The following is a 14,317-nucleotide window of genomic DNA, read 5'->3' on the forward strand; positions in this document are numbered from 1 at the left end:
TAAAGGTCCCATGCTATCATAATCCTGTTTTTTTTTTCACCATTTCATGCATAACTTTGGTTTAAAAAAAATGAGTCAGTGACATGGCTTGAATTTGACATCTATGTGGTCTGTCATTTGCATGCAGCAACAAGCCGATTTGAATTTTGGCGCTGTTGTAAAACAGGGTCGTGATTCATTCTAGTGCGAGCTCACTTTTTGGGTGCTGCACACTCACTCAACTCAGGAAAAATGGCTGACGCCCAATGCACCAGTTTCTTGTGCGAAGCTAAAACTATGTATCAGCTGCCAGCTTCAGAGGCATTAATGAGTAAACTGCTTTGATGTGTTTTTGGGGAAACTTAAAAAAAAAGAAAGACAAATCTTGAAACGAGAACTGTGCCGCGTTTGGCACATTTTGCGGAGGATGGCTTTGTCAATATAAGCTTTCACATTCTACAAATACATTCCCGGGTTTTAAGTGACACTGCCATTGGTCAGCCCCCTTTATTGGCTGCAAAGTCGCCTAGTGTCACCATGGAGAAAGATATAACAAATAGTTTAAAAACAAAAACCTGAGTACAGTGTACGGTACACTGCGAACCAGCCGGTGAATGCGGCTTCATTAGCACTGCTCAGTATGCACACTGGGCGGCCGCAAGGGGGGGGGGGGGGGGGGGGGGGCGACCTGGACGTGTCGTCACCCTGCTGCAGCCACGTCAAAGTGCACTAATGCCGGCCACAAACGCACCAATGACACAAGACGCCCACATGTTGGAACTAACCAATCAGAAGAAAGCGTTATTTTTTTAATTAAGTAGAATAAACACCCAATCAGAGAAATGCTTATTTACATATATATTTATTAATTTTTAATATTACTTTTATTATAAATAGAAAACTAATTCCAGCTCATTTTCAGCCAAAGTTATCGTGCACATTTTTTATTAAATACTATATATATAAAAATGAAATAAAAATAGTTGCATGGGACCTTTAATATTTCAGGGTTGGTTGGCAGTTTGATGCGATAAAAAAAAAAAAAAAAAGGGGGGCAGCAGAGGTAGAGTGCAAGGCAAAGAAGAGTGAGGTAGGGAGGGCAAACGGCAGTAAAGGCCTCTTCTCCCCTCTCTCCCCCATTTGGAGAATTACATCATCTGTCATCATCCTGGATTCAAAAACGGCAACCACTACCCAACCGTATTATTGATTCTTTCGCGGCTGGTCATTAAACCCTGATCTGTCCGGTTGTTATTAGAGAATTGTCCTGAATGCAACCACGCATCCATTTTGCACTAGTGGCAATGGCTACTGAAGACGCCGACATTGATGGACAGCGGCACCTCTCGCCTTTTGGTCCCCTTTGTTTGTGATCCAGCGCAGTTTGAGCCTCCAGCCTGTTCGCTAAATTTTTTTTAAATAATAATCCAAATTATTAAGCATGTATGACATCACCAAACGCAAGCGGAGGTTTACAGTTGCAGCCCAGCTGAAGCTAGAGAAGAGTTGTTTGCAAGATATGCATTTAAAAACAAGTATCTACAAGAACTGAGTCCAAAATGTAATAAAAAAGGGCTAATATGAAATTTGTAATTAAATATGATATGATATGATATGTACTACATTAAGGCAGATTAAAGCAATAAACAAAAAAATAAACTAAAATAGGTTACCCTTTGCTTCGTTGCTCTTGAAGCTTCTGCTGGCCCCGTTCGTCCTCCGGAGTAGAAAAGTCCTTGCTGTCAATCAGAAGGTTCTGCAAACAGTAAACATACAGTCTATATACATAACAGTATTTTTTGTACATTTCAAAAATATATTGTATTTAAAATTTTGTTTCGATTTGTTGTTGTTGTTTTTTACCCTGACTCCTATTACGTCGCCATCTTTGAGATGAAATGGTGCTCCTAATAGTGAGTCCATCTTTTTCTTTTTTTTCTTCTTGGACAGCTGGCTGCTCTGTAATAAAAATAAATAAATACAGTAAAATGAGTACAGTGGACCTCTGCTATTTATGGGGTAAAAGGACAATGCAGGCCCACGAATAGTGATAAATCAGCATGTAATTGATGTTACTCATTGTAAATGTATAAAAGAAAAAAATGACAAAAACAAGAAATAAACCTCAAATAAACATTTTTTTTAAAAAATGCCCGGGGCAAAGCCCTAGCTAATTTAAGAATATTTTTGCTGCCATCTAGTGGACTCATGGTGCCAAAGAACTATGTTGATTTGAGTTGAGATTCATATAATGCTTTGCCGCCACCTTGTGGAATCTGCAGGCAATTGTAAAGCGCGTATGTCAATTACTTTATGGATTTTCGCAGCAGTTTGAAAGCGTAATTCTTTGATGTCTCACCCAGTTGCAGATTTCCTCCCAGGTGTGTTTGTGTGGCTGCTGCTTGGCCAGCAAAATCGAACCAGCAGACAAGCCGTAGCTCTTGGCCACAATGGCGCGCAAGCCGGCAGGCGACGCGTCCCACGACGCGTCCCAGATCAGCTCCTCTGCCGGGTGGTAGTAGTGCTCCCCTGGTACTCCCATCTTAACGTTCAACACTATTTGCTTGGGGCTTAATCCAAGCAAGAAAATCCATGTTAGTTAAATTATGCAATTACGTATTAAACAGTAATTCATGACCTCAATAGATTCTTATTCATGTCCCTGACAGTCATTTAACAAGTTCTTTGGCTGGAGCAGTCTTTTAGACATGTTTTACAATTAACGAAAAAGATAATTTGTAAGTACTTTTTTTTATTTTTTTATTACCACTATCAGTATCATTATATCCGTACTGAGTCCAGGAAGAATCTTAGATACTTAATATAAACAAAATATTAAGTAACATACATTTTGTTTGCTAATTATTATAATTTTTACCTTTTTATGAATGTAGAATATCAGATTCATTATCAAAAAAGTAAAAGACAGCATGTTGTGATTCATTTAGCTACAGGTCAGTTTTTCTGAACATAAATATTAAAAGAAATATTCATTCAATAAAAGGGAAATTTATCTCACCCGAGATCTTCCTCTTTTAACAGCTGCTGCACACAAATATTTGTGCCGCTGGTTATCTTTAGCTTCCTGAGGAGATAAAGCATCAAGTGACATTACCATCACAGAATCGTGTACAGTCCAATGGAATGTAATTGCCGCCAAAGGTTCATCAACCAGATATTGAGCAAATGCTGTGAATAAGTAGGTACATGTGATTTCCTAGTTTTGTTTGAAAACCATTTGAAAAATATATAAAACAAAAGTTTTTATTGTGGGGTGTTGTGTGAAGAATTCTGAGGACAAAAAGTATGTACTGTATTTAGAAATCTATCTGTAAGATGACAGCATGAAGTGGGGAAAAAAATTATATTGTGAATACTTTGGGATGCACTATATAGTTGAATCGCATGCATATCCGTGCCTGAGTGTGATTTGGTTTCCTCTGAGGATGCGAGCCAGCTTGTGCCCCTCCATCTCCCACACACGCAGAAAAGTGGCAGGTACGCATGTGTTCTGTAAAACTGGAAGCGTCAACACCTGATATACCAAAAGAGACAAATTGTTTTAAAATGATGTTCACGATAGGGTAAATGAATCCCATATTCCCACACGAACCTGAGTCTTGAGGTCCTCCAGGCTGACTTCTACTGATATCTCCACCTGACCGACCTTCATGAGATCTGATGGGCAAGAATTTGTTTGATCTCTGGCGTGCTCCTCAGTGTGGCCGTTTTCAGTGCGGTTCACATCCATTGTTATGGAACTGGGATTCCGACGCAGCCATACAGACAGCTCTAAAAAATCCTAATTGGAAAAAAAAGAAAAAGAAGATGAACAACCCTGCACGAAATCTGAAAAACTAGATGATGAAATTACCTTCGGAAGAAGTCGCCCCTCTGAGATGACTAGTGTCTCTCCATTGTTTATCTTCATCTCTGACAGAGACGCATCCTGACAAGGAATTATCCAAGTGTCAAAAACAGAAGAAAAAAAATCCCAACAGAAATCCACATTTTGTTATGTTGTGCCTTGTTCTAAAACTTTTCCTGGGGGCCCCTTGGCCATTTTTCTGGGCCCCACAAATTTAGACCTCTTTTTGAGGGTCAAGACTTGGTTTTAGATTTGAATTGGGTTATGGTTGAGGTTAGGGTAAGGAATAGGGTTAGGCAATCATTTTTTATGGTTGGGGCCAGGGGAAGGGGCTAGGAAATGCATTATGTCACTGAGATGGCCCCACGAAGAAGTAAAACAAACGTGTGTGTGTGCATGTGTGTATGTATGATCATGGGGATGTTGGGGGGGGGCTTATCTTTTTTATTGTACTATGGATGTTTTAATTGTTCAGCACTTTGAGTTGCATTTTAATGTATAAAAGGTGCTATATAAATAAAGTTTGATTTGATAAAAGTCGGATGGATTTTCCCCCCCCCCTCAATATTCTACACACTAAACTCAATTACTAACAATTTCAAAGAATATTTAGTGCACTTTCACATCTTATGTGTTGGGGATTATTCAATTGTTAAGATATTTACTATATATTGATAAGAAATAGTAACATACCAGTAGTTCTTTGGATACCCACCTCATTGTTCAGTGCCTCTCCCACCTCCTCACACCAGTCGAGCCTTCTCAAGTGCCAACAGGAGCCTGCAAACATTAAAATCAGAAAATCTAACTTTTATAGTTTAAAAAACAACAACAACAAAAACAATTAGGAGAGTACAACTTACCTTCAATTCCGACAGCATTCATCACTGTCTGCAGACACTGCAAGTCAAGAAAAAGAAAAGTGAAGTGAGGTTGCATTACTTAGCAGTTTAAAAACAGTAAACTCCTCCTTTATGGACAAGCTTTTCATAATAATTTCATAAATTATTGTTACACCTGAACTGAATTTGAACTTGAAGTTTCTTGGCTTACCATACCCCCCCCCCCCTTTATTTTTATCTTGCTATAAAGCAGTATTTCTCAACCACTGGTGTGCCATGGGAAATTGTCCAATGCCACCCAAGTACAGTAACAGTTGCAAATTGGCATTAACTAATTGCCATGGTGATGAGCCAACTCTCCCACCGGCTTTGTTCCGGAAACGAAAATTGGCCATAAAATGCAGAGGAATATCCACTTAGTTTGAGTCGAGGTCTGTCGGTAGCACCAAACGAATTAAGGTGAGAAACGGTGCGCAGGTATATAACATTTGTTTGTGAAATTGTGAACGGTGCATGTTAAGCCTAGAGTTGGGTAGTTTCCTGAGGTAAATCAATCGTTAAACATGTCTATAAATGTGCAGAATTTTAAACGGAAGATATATCTCCATACTCTATTTCTTAGCATTGGCATTTTTTTTAATATAGTTTAATTATAATGTGCATAATGCACCTATAAGACTATTTGCATAAGTTATGTGAACTTACAGTAGATATAATATAAACGTTAAAAAATGAAATGCTGTAGCCATTTTAGTTTTTTTACATTTTCTATGGGTGGTGTGAGATTTTTTCGATGAAAAAAGTGTACTGTGGCTTTAAAACGGTTTTGAAACACGGCTGTAAAGGATCATGATGCACAGACTATTCTTAATTCTTTACAATCTATTTAACTAGCGCTATGTTATTATTACTTCTTACCTCTTTAACAGTGCAGGTCTTCTCTAGGTTCATGTCCAATTCTATTCCAGTAGGTGGCGGTGAGCCCACACAGAAGTGCAGGAAAAGCTGCAATGCACACAGAGAGAAATGCCATTCATCAAGCACTAATAAATGCTTATTTTTAGAAGGTAGGACGGTTCTGCACCTGCACGTAAGAGTTGACATTTAAGAAAAAAACAAAAACAAACCTGCGAAGCCTTGGGGGCACGGCCCACACAAAGCATCATGGTGGTCATGAGCCGCACGCCGGCGTCCCGCACGCACAGGTCCTCGCTTACTGTTCACATAACCAGAGGGGAGGCGTCACAATTATGCCCTTGTTCAAAAAGGTAGAAAATTACAAGGTAGCCGTAGCTTTTAAGAATTTAATGAGGGCCAACAATGACAGAGCACACGGGGTATTTTCTAAATGGAGGGGGAGTTTCCAGCCCGTGCGCTGCCATGAAACGACACACATCAAACAGACTACCTGGAGGAAGGAGTTTCCCCGTGATGTCCATCTGTCTCAGGCAGTATTCTGCACCTGGTGAAGAGAAGAATGGAAACTTACCAGCACAGGCTTCTACACATCCTTATTTAAACTCCCTTAGAAAGTGTGGGCGGAAGCTGGCTGAGCTGAAATGCCAAATATTCTATATCAGTGGTTCTCAAACAGTTATCTGTAGCCGATATTCATTTTCAGTAAAAAAAATAAATAAAAAAAGGGGGGGGGTGCCAATCTTGACTTTGTTGTAATGACTTTTCAAAATGTACAAGTTCTTTTTTTTTTTATCTTAGACAAAATACTTTTAAATTTGTACAAAATGTTCAGGAACTCCTAAGGTTATCAGTACGTCTTAAAAAGTTAAACAAGTAAATACCATAGCTCATTAGTTTTCTACAGTAAATATCGTTTTCCAAAATAAAAATTTAAAAACCTGAAATCTTAAACTTTCACATTTCCGAATGTTCAGAAGGTTCCCAGGGTCAGCAGCATTTCTTATAAAGTTACCCGGTAACTAAAAATTTAAATAAATAGTGCCCTGGGATTAAAATGGTTTTAGATTTACTTTTTATCAGCCTTCAGATTAAAAATAAATAAATAAATAAAAAAGGGCAGATACCAATATTTGTCAAAATGCCCTAATCACCATAATGCCCAACATGAAAATATAGTCAAGTAGTAAAGAAAGAAAAAAGTGTTCACCAAAAATACCCCCCCCCCCCATAAATATTTACTGCAGTTATGACTTTACTACTGCATTGGCGTTGATCGGTGATGAACTATGGCCTCCAAAAATCAGGGTAACGTCCCTGCCGTAGGATCGGAACATAACATTTAGAAAAGTTGAAAGTCTTGCCTGGGAGTTGCAGCTCCTTTATGGCCATCTCTTTCACCTCACTCAGCAGCTGTAGATAAGACACACACACACAATGTAAAGTGCATGACTTAAAGAGGTAAAAGTGAAGCGAAAGCCTACAAAATGGCTGACCATATCTCCTGCAGCGGGAACCTTAACTCCCCGTCTCTCCTCTGCGTCGCCTCCTGCAAGGCTGCCAGCCTGTGTTTGAAACTCCACTTGGAGCCAGCGACAATCAGACGGCGTCATCACAATGATCATGTCTCCATTTACGGTGAACATGCTGAACAAAATACAACAAAAATCAGCTTTGCTGCAAAAACAACAAATGATTATTTTCAGTTTTTGACAACCACTAAATGCCATGAAACGGTTGACGAATACAAAATTATTCTGGGCATCATTTGCATCCAATATTTTAGAAAATGAGAAAAATATAATAATATTATATATATATTAAGTACAACACAGGTGATTTACCCGTTATCAAAAGACTGTGGTTCAAGCACCAGCATGGCATCTCCATCTTTAAGCGACAGTTCCTTGAGGGTGCGGAGCATGTCGTCGGGCGGAAACACCCGCCACCCGCTGGCGCCTCCGCCCTCGCCTGCGCCACACTCTCCTCTTTCGGCGCCCGTCTGCTCCTGACACAGAAGACTGCCGGCGGGCTCGCCCAGGGCTTCGCGCACTTCACTGAGGGTGGCGCCACCGGCGAATGCCCTCGTCTCCCTTTTGAGCCCCACGCCATCCATGTTGTCACCGGCCTCGTTGATCGTCGCCCCCTCCGGCTTGCCGTGCGCCTCTAAAGAAGGTCGGACAACGGTGAGCAGCACCGGCTCCCACTCGAGTCCGGTTAGGACACCTACGCCACATACCTGAAACAAAATCCCCCATTGAAATGAATGGCGGGCTACCAGGGGTCGAAATCCCCCATTGAAATGAATGGCGGGCAACCCGGGGTCGAAATTCCCCACCAGTTATTTTAGCTTTAGCGTGTGCAAAACCGGACAATTTAATGGATCATTAAAGTATGAATTAAAACGGCTCATTTGGATTCATTTCTCACCTCTCGTCCGTTCCAAACAAACAGGTCAGGGTTTGTATTTATGCCTGCACTGCACAGCGAGAGACTGTCATCTGTAACAAGTAAACAACCGTAAGTAAAGAGACATGCGCTCAATTGTAACGCTGAGGCTTTAGTGTCTAACCTGTGAGAGTGTTGTACAGGTGGAGACCTGCCGGGAGTATCTTGGCCAAGGTCAGAGCCATGTCACCCTCCCATTGGTCTTGTTGCTAATAATAACAACAAAGACACAGTTTATTTCTGCTACAAGTCATCAAGTCAAATGCTTACGGATGAATGAGCAAATACCTCATAAATAGATAACCGCAGGTCCCCAACAGTTTTTCTGCGATCGAAAATGAGCGCAGTGCCGGCAATGGGCTCATTACTGAGTGGCTGCAGGGCTCCATTTATCAGCCTATAAGAGGACGCCAGGTGGAGACGCAGCTCCACATGGTTATTACTGGCTTCGTATTCCTCCCTGTGATTGGGAACAATGTTGACTTAGACTTATTAAAGGGTGCATTGTCAGGCTTTTTAAATCCGCCTATTTCTGAAAATGTGTATGACAGCGAGTCATTCTGCACTTTCGCCACACTGCTAGATAACAGTATTACTGTGGTTTGTGTTTGTAAGGTTTTTGGACCAAGCACTCGCAGCTGGATGGCTATTGCACAGGTTTAATGTTGATGGCCATGACTTTACGTAGGTCGTAAAATGAGCTTCTGTACCGCATTTCCTGAAACTTGATGTTCTCCTCCTGAGCCATCTGGACGAGATGAGGAGGAACTTTATAGCGGGGACTGCACAAGGCTGCAAAGAAAAGTCGTCATCAGCTTCTTTGGTGGTTTGTCAGCTTCTTTTCATGTTTGGTACCTGCAGGGGGCCGCTGCAGCTGACTCTTCCTGTAGAAGAGCATGTAGGCGCTCTCGTGGCCTTGGAACTGCTTCTCTATGTCCGAATGTCGGATAGAGGTCACGGTGGAGTCATTCAGGTCAAACCAGTGGCTAGCCTGCAGATACGTAAGAGGAAAGTCATCACTTAATAGCCACCACGAAAGTCATTTTACTCATTTTTCATTTCCACATTCAAATGGACCTCTTCTTGACGCTCCAGTTCTGCAACTTTGCCATCTTCTAGGCCTGCAGAAGTGGGGGTGTCAGCCAGAACAGGGGGCTCACTCATGGGGACGGGCGTTTCTGCCTTCAGTGCTACTTGGGTACCGTTGGACACCAACATGAAAACATCATTGTGTGACTGCAGGAACTATTTGATAGGAGAAGAAATAATGGACACGTCAGTTTAACTGTACATACAAATTCATTATTGCAAATGAAAGATTCATAAAAGTAGAATGGCTTCCTTCAAGGTAGGACGTTCTTAAATGTGAAAAATCAAGATTCAGTTTTCCTTCATTCCTATAGGTGGCGGTAGTTCGCTGGCCTAAGTGATCACTAAAAAGGTCAAGTTTAGTTAGCTACCTAAGCAAGGAGGGGAGGAAGGAAAGAGGGAACACTGGGTTTAAGTAACGTCACAGTTATCTGCTTTTTAAACAAGCGACGAGGAAGTACAAACAAAAAAATATATAGATTTTTGTGAAAATAGAAAAAGTCTAAGTCTGTGTCCTACAATTTAAGTTAGGAGAGTAATCTTACTAAACCCTTGCCTCACACTTTGTACATTCTGAAAAGGTAATTGTAAAGTTTTGAGAGAGAAAAAACACACACACATACCTTGCCAATGGGGCCATAGTCTTTCTTAAAGGATTTGTTCCAGGAGGAACCGACCTTCTCCATGAGTTTCTGACCTAACTGGTCTAACCGGATGCTCTTTGATTGCTCCTAATAATAAATAAATCACCATCACTGACTAACAAACACAAAATAATGATTTTTTTTTTGTTTTATAAGTTGTTAGTATTATGTTAATATAATACCTGCTCAATAACAGCAGTGAGGACACACAAAGGGTCATTTTCATTGAGTTTGGTCTCACACACGCCCTTCACTTCGTGCTTGGCCTGTGTCGGAGTCCTTTTTTTGTCATTGTCCTCCTGCTGCCAACGACACAGGGGAGGTTAATTCATTCTTGAGTCCACCGCTCCTTCATTTTGTAGTTTTTCTCTCACCGGCGGCTCCCAGCATCCGAGGCACTCAATGTCCTTGATGTAAGCGTGGTAATGGCCGCCGTAGCAGCCGCCCTTGTGGATAATCACGGAGAACAGCTCGTAGGAGTAGTCGGCGTCATCTCCGTCAGTCTACAACGACGCAAAAATACTGTGACATGATGCTTAATCCTGATTAACATAAATCATTTTGTGGCGCGGCCCCATGCCAAGAGTCTACCACAACATACTGTCATGTGTTTGTGCTTTTAAGTGATCAATAGCACTTATTAAATAAAAATAATTAGCAATACTTGAATATTTTATATAAAAAATGCATTTGTGTGCATAGAGTAGCTAATTTGCGAATCACCACCCGACTCACATTTTGCTGGAACAAAATTACAAATGGCACAAGATGGCAGCAAAACACTTTCTTCCATTAGACAAGAATGTGACCTGACTAAATGACACTAAACCACTCCTTGAACCAATTTGACAAAAAATATTTTATATACAGTATACATGGCTTTGGACTAAGCAAAAAAAAAGAAGAAGTGAGTATTTAAATGTTTCCATGAAAAGCAAAGTGCAGGTTAGGCAAAGTTGAGGCTGCTGAACTACGAATCTGCGAGAGTTCAGTGTTTAAGGTTTGTACCTGCTCACAAAATGGCCGCAGGTTAATGTTGAGGGGGAAGCTGTAGCGGCCCTTCTCCTTGTAGCGCTCAAACTTATTACAGTCAAAGCTGAACCTCAGCAAGGACATGGTCATGAATGGTGGGAGCTTCTTCAATTTGGCAGACTGAGGAAAGGAAGAACCATTAAAAAAAAAGAGGGGAGGAAAAAAACTTACTTGTTTGATATTGACAGTACATTTGTTTTTACCTTGGCAGCAGTGACCAGTTTGTCACACATTGCACATCTGTACAGATTATTGCCTTCGAACAACTCTTCCTCCACAAACATGCTATATAAAGCCTCCTCAAGGCTGGAAAGGCCGCAGACGCATGCCGTCAAATCCAAGAAGTCCTCCTGGTGTCGAGAGCGCCAACGCATTTATTAACTCCCACAGAAAGAAATCATCTTTATATAAATAAAAAAAAGTCAGTGATTGAGGACCTGTCGCTGGCTAACGTTGCCGCACTCCTTGCAGGCGATGCTGTTGACGATGGTGCCGTGGTACAGGCGGCGGATGAGCGTGCTGCCCGAGGTGCCCACGAGGGATTTCTCCAGAGCGCTGAACAGAATCCGGTTCAGTTCCTGAACGTCGTGCTGGTTTGTTCCCTGTAGATTTCACAGTACAAAGAAAACTGAATTGAAAGATTCAGCAGGCGCTGTGACAGGTGTCGCATTCAACACTTTCCTGTTAAGAGTCCCAATGCATCTGTATTTTCTCATTCTTTTGATAAATAAAACACTTAGTATTGACAGAATAAGTCTTAATTTTTTTTTAAGGCATACTTTTTCAAAAATTAAGCGATGTGTATACTTTTTTAGTTTTTATCTATGAGGAAAAACTAATTGGAATTCTACTATAATGGTATATTTGAAGAAAAAAAAAGGGGTGAGTAAATTAGGACATTTTCTGTAAGGAAAAGGTGCAAACTTAGGTTGAAGAATTCTGGAATTTTGCAAGAAAAACATCCAATAAAGTGGAGTGTGGTAAACTTACAGCAATAAAGTCATTTTATGAGCGCAAAGTTGCTAGGGAGGGTTTAATTGTAATTTTACAAAAAAAAGAATATGGGTTATTTATTTATTTAAAAGCATGTATCAGAATAAGATGGAAAATAAAAATTAAAAATATTCAAGAATAAAATAGAAATACATTGCCACTGCTCACTACACCAAATTAACTTACGAACCCCCCCCCCCCCCCCCCCCCCCGCCCACACACACACACGGGAAATTTGATTATTAAATGTTCAAAATAAATGTCACGTTTCTTTATATACATTTTTAATTGAGTTAGTACACCTCCAAGTTTTTGCATTTCTAATTTTGTATTATCTCAACAACAAGCGTGTCAAAACAGACCCTTATGTTGTAAGCCTGGTGTTCTACGACGCTCCCCTCAGCCTCGCTTACCTGAGTTCCAAGCATTCACGCACCCGACGCAGCTGGACTGCCTCTAGACAAAATGAAATTCCTTCACTCAACGAGCCTGACCTCTTTTGCCGCATCCAGCATGGCTTGCCCAGCATGGTGAGAGCCCCAGTGATTGATTTATGGTAATGTATCAAACAAGTAACCTGAGCCTTTTTAATTCTCCCTCTACGTGTTAAGAGTTCCTACCCGGCTGTATTTTCTCACTGTAAAAAACGACATTTACAAGCGTGACTTTACATAGCCCAAATAAAGTTTATATAAATCGTTACCTTGGGAAAATCTGAGAAAAAAAATCCCCAAGAAAAGTTCCTAATATTACCAGAATGAGGTCCTATTTTGGAGGGAAAATATCGTAATCTTGTGAGGATTAAGAACATTTTCTAAGGTAACAGAAGTGGCATAAAAACTCTTGGACATAAAAAGTCTTAGCATTACCAGAACAAAGTTTTTTTTAAGAGAAAAAAATCAGTATGTTTCCAGGGAAAAAATATTTTGGAGGGGATTTTGGGACTTTTTGTTTTTGTTTTAAAATAGCCAAAATAAAGTAAGATTTTTGGAGACAAATAGTCTTAATATTGCCAAAATTAAGTACTCCTTCCCATGTCTGAATACAACCAGAATAAAGTACTTTTTTGACAATTTCTTTTTAATATTGCCAGAATTAAGTCAAACCTTCGGAGAAAAACAGTAACAATATTTGGAGGAAAATAAGTCCTAATATTGCCACAATAAATTGATTAAAGTAGTTGATTTATGATGACTCAATAGATGAACCTGAGCATATGTAAATGTCTCACTGTCTTTTCTAAGAACACACCTCATTGCTGTTCCAGCCAAAGCTGGCAGTGAGGTCGGCCGTGGAGGCGCTCTGCTGGTCCACCAGCAAAAGACGGACGAAAAGTCTCTGGAGCTCCAGAGGGATGACACGGACCTATGGGAAAAAGCCTCGTGACATTTCAAGAGGAAAACATACAAAAGTGAACAAGATCTAGTACAGAAGTTCCACAAACAAAAGGTATAACCTCTGCAGTGTGGAAATCAGAAATGTTTCTCAAGATTTGGCTTGTGTTATATCTTCTTTTGCTAAAATGAACGGTGGCTGTTTGATATATAATACTGCCTTATCGACAATGTTCTGGCGAGAGATAAAAATGTAACGTTCCCGTATAACGATATTGACATCTAACAAACTGTTTCTATATCGTGAGTGATAACAATACATCGAAATGTACCTAAAGGCGTTGTTGTACTTTGCATTGCTTACTTTGGCTTCTGGTTTGTCTTTATCTTTTAGACATCCTAATTCATCAGGCCCCAAGGAAAACAGCTCCTCTGCACACAAAGAAGAACAAATGATCAAGACAACAAGATCTTTGTCATCACACCTGCATCCTCACCTCTGAATTCGGGGGTGAATAGGAGGGTCTGAAGCAGGGAGTTGAGGTAGCACGTCCCTCCCTGATTCCTTATGCCGCACAGTTTGTTTCTTCCACGGGGAGCCGGGGGCTCGTCTCCCGCCTTGGCAACTCTCCCCCCTCCGGAGGAGGAAGAGATGGAGAAGCCCCCTTCACCCTCCTCGAAAAGATTCCCAAACATGACGTTTCGTTGGCTTTTATTTTGCTTGGTAAATGCGCCACGCTGCCTCTTGCTATCTCATCTTGGTCTTGCCCAGTTCTCTGTTGACAATTGCCGGACTGACGCGGAAGTAAGACGACTTGACGGGGATGAACATAGCGACCGGCTGGGGCGTGTAAATGCGTCCAAAAATGCTAGCTAACAAGTTCAGCTCACCTGGCTCGACAGCTCAGCGAAAATGAAACGAAAAAGTCCGTCTGTCGGTAATGGACGACGTTGAGTGAAAAAACGCTGCAAGAGTGCCAATACGGGAATAGAGTTGGTAACTGTTTATCTATTCGACAGTGTTTATGACTTCCTTCTTTTCTAGTTTGGGTCTTAAAGCGGCGAATGTAAATACAAATGCCGTCGGTGTACAGTGAGCAGCCATCTTGGTTCTCGGCATGAACGTCGCCGTGAGGCATTGTGGGTCTTGTAGTTTTATAGCATGAATACGTC

General features: G+C 40.9%; 1 protein-coding gene across 2 annotated transcripts; it reads right to left on the bottom strand.

The window, feature by feature from the left end:
- Positions 1–656: 656 nt before the first annotated feature.
- Positions 657–14,268, bottom strand: usp40 (ubiquitin specific peptidase 40). Of its 2 annotated transcripts, none has more exons than XM_086095500.1 (31): positions 13,642–14,268; positions 13,509–13,576; positions 13,062–13,175; positions 11,255–11,419; positions 11,021–11,167; positions 10,794–10,937; positions 10,160–10,288; positions 9,968–10,084; positions 9,765–9,872; positions 9,130–9,297; positions 8,908–9,043; positions 8,763–8,844; positions 8,341–8,512; positions 8,177–8,261; positions 8,035–8,105; positions 7,449–7,843; positions 7,101–7,251; positions 6,969–7,017; positions 6,098–6,151; positions 5,817–5,905; positions 5,608–5,694; positions 4,711–4,747; positions 4,563–4,627; positions 3,854–3,928; positions 3,593–3,781; positions 3,399–3,514; positions 2,999–3,064; positions 2,339–2,549; positions 1,843–1,938; positions 1,653–1,735; positions 657–1,383 (listed from the first exon to the last, which is right to left on the bottom strand). In XM_086095500.1, the coding sequence occupies exons 1-31, from the start codon at positions 13,838–13,840 to the stop codon at positions 1,275–1,277; spliced, it is 3,777 nt and encodes a 1,258-aa protein (XP_085951626.1). In that variant the 5' UTR covers positions 13,841–14,268; the 3' UTR covers positions 657–1,274. The 2 variants fall into 2 exon arrangements, with proteins under 2 accessions (XP_085951626.1, XP_085951625.1); XM_086095499.1 differs by having other exon boundaries at positions 9,968–10,087.
- Positions 14,269–14,317: the final 49 nt, after the last annotated feature.

The sequence above is a fragment of the Leptonotus elevatus genome, chromosome 14 (assembly GCF_054856555.1).
Source record: "Leptonotus elevatus isolate MCC_2025b chromosome 14, RoL_Lele_1.0, whole genome shotgun sequence".
Classification (NCBI taxonomy): domain Eukaryota; kingdom Metazoa; phylum Chordata; class Actinopteri; order Syngnathiformes; family Syngnathidae; genus Leptonotus; species Leptonotus elevatus.

Excerpts from the sequence above, each read along its gene's own strand:
- usp40 (XM_086095499.1), bottom strand. The coding sequence starts at position 13,840 with ATGTTTGGGAATCTTTTCGAGGAGGGTGAAGGGGGCTTCTCCATCTCT. Across the intron at positions 9,044-9,129 it reads AACTGGAGCGTCAAGAAGAG|GCTAGCCACTGGTTTGACCT; the intron begins GTCCATTTGAAT and ends ACGTATCTGCAG. Across the intron at positions 7,018-7,100 it reads TTCCCGCTGCAGGAGATATG|CTGCTGAGTGAGGTGAAAGA; the intron begins GTCAGCCATTTT and ends TCTTATCTACAG.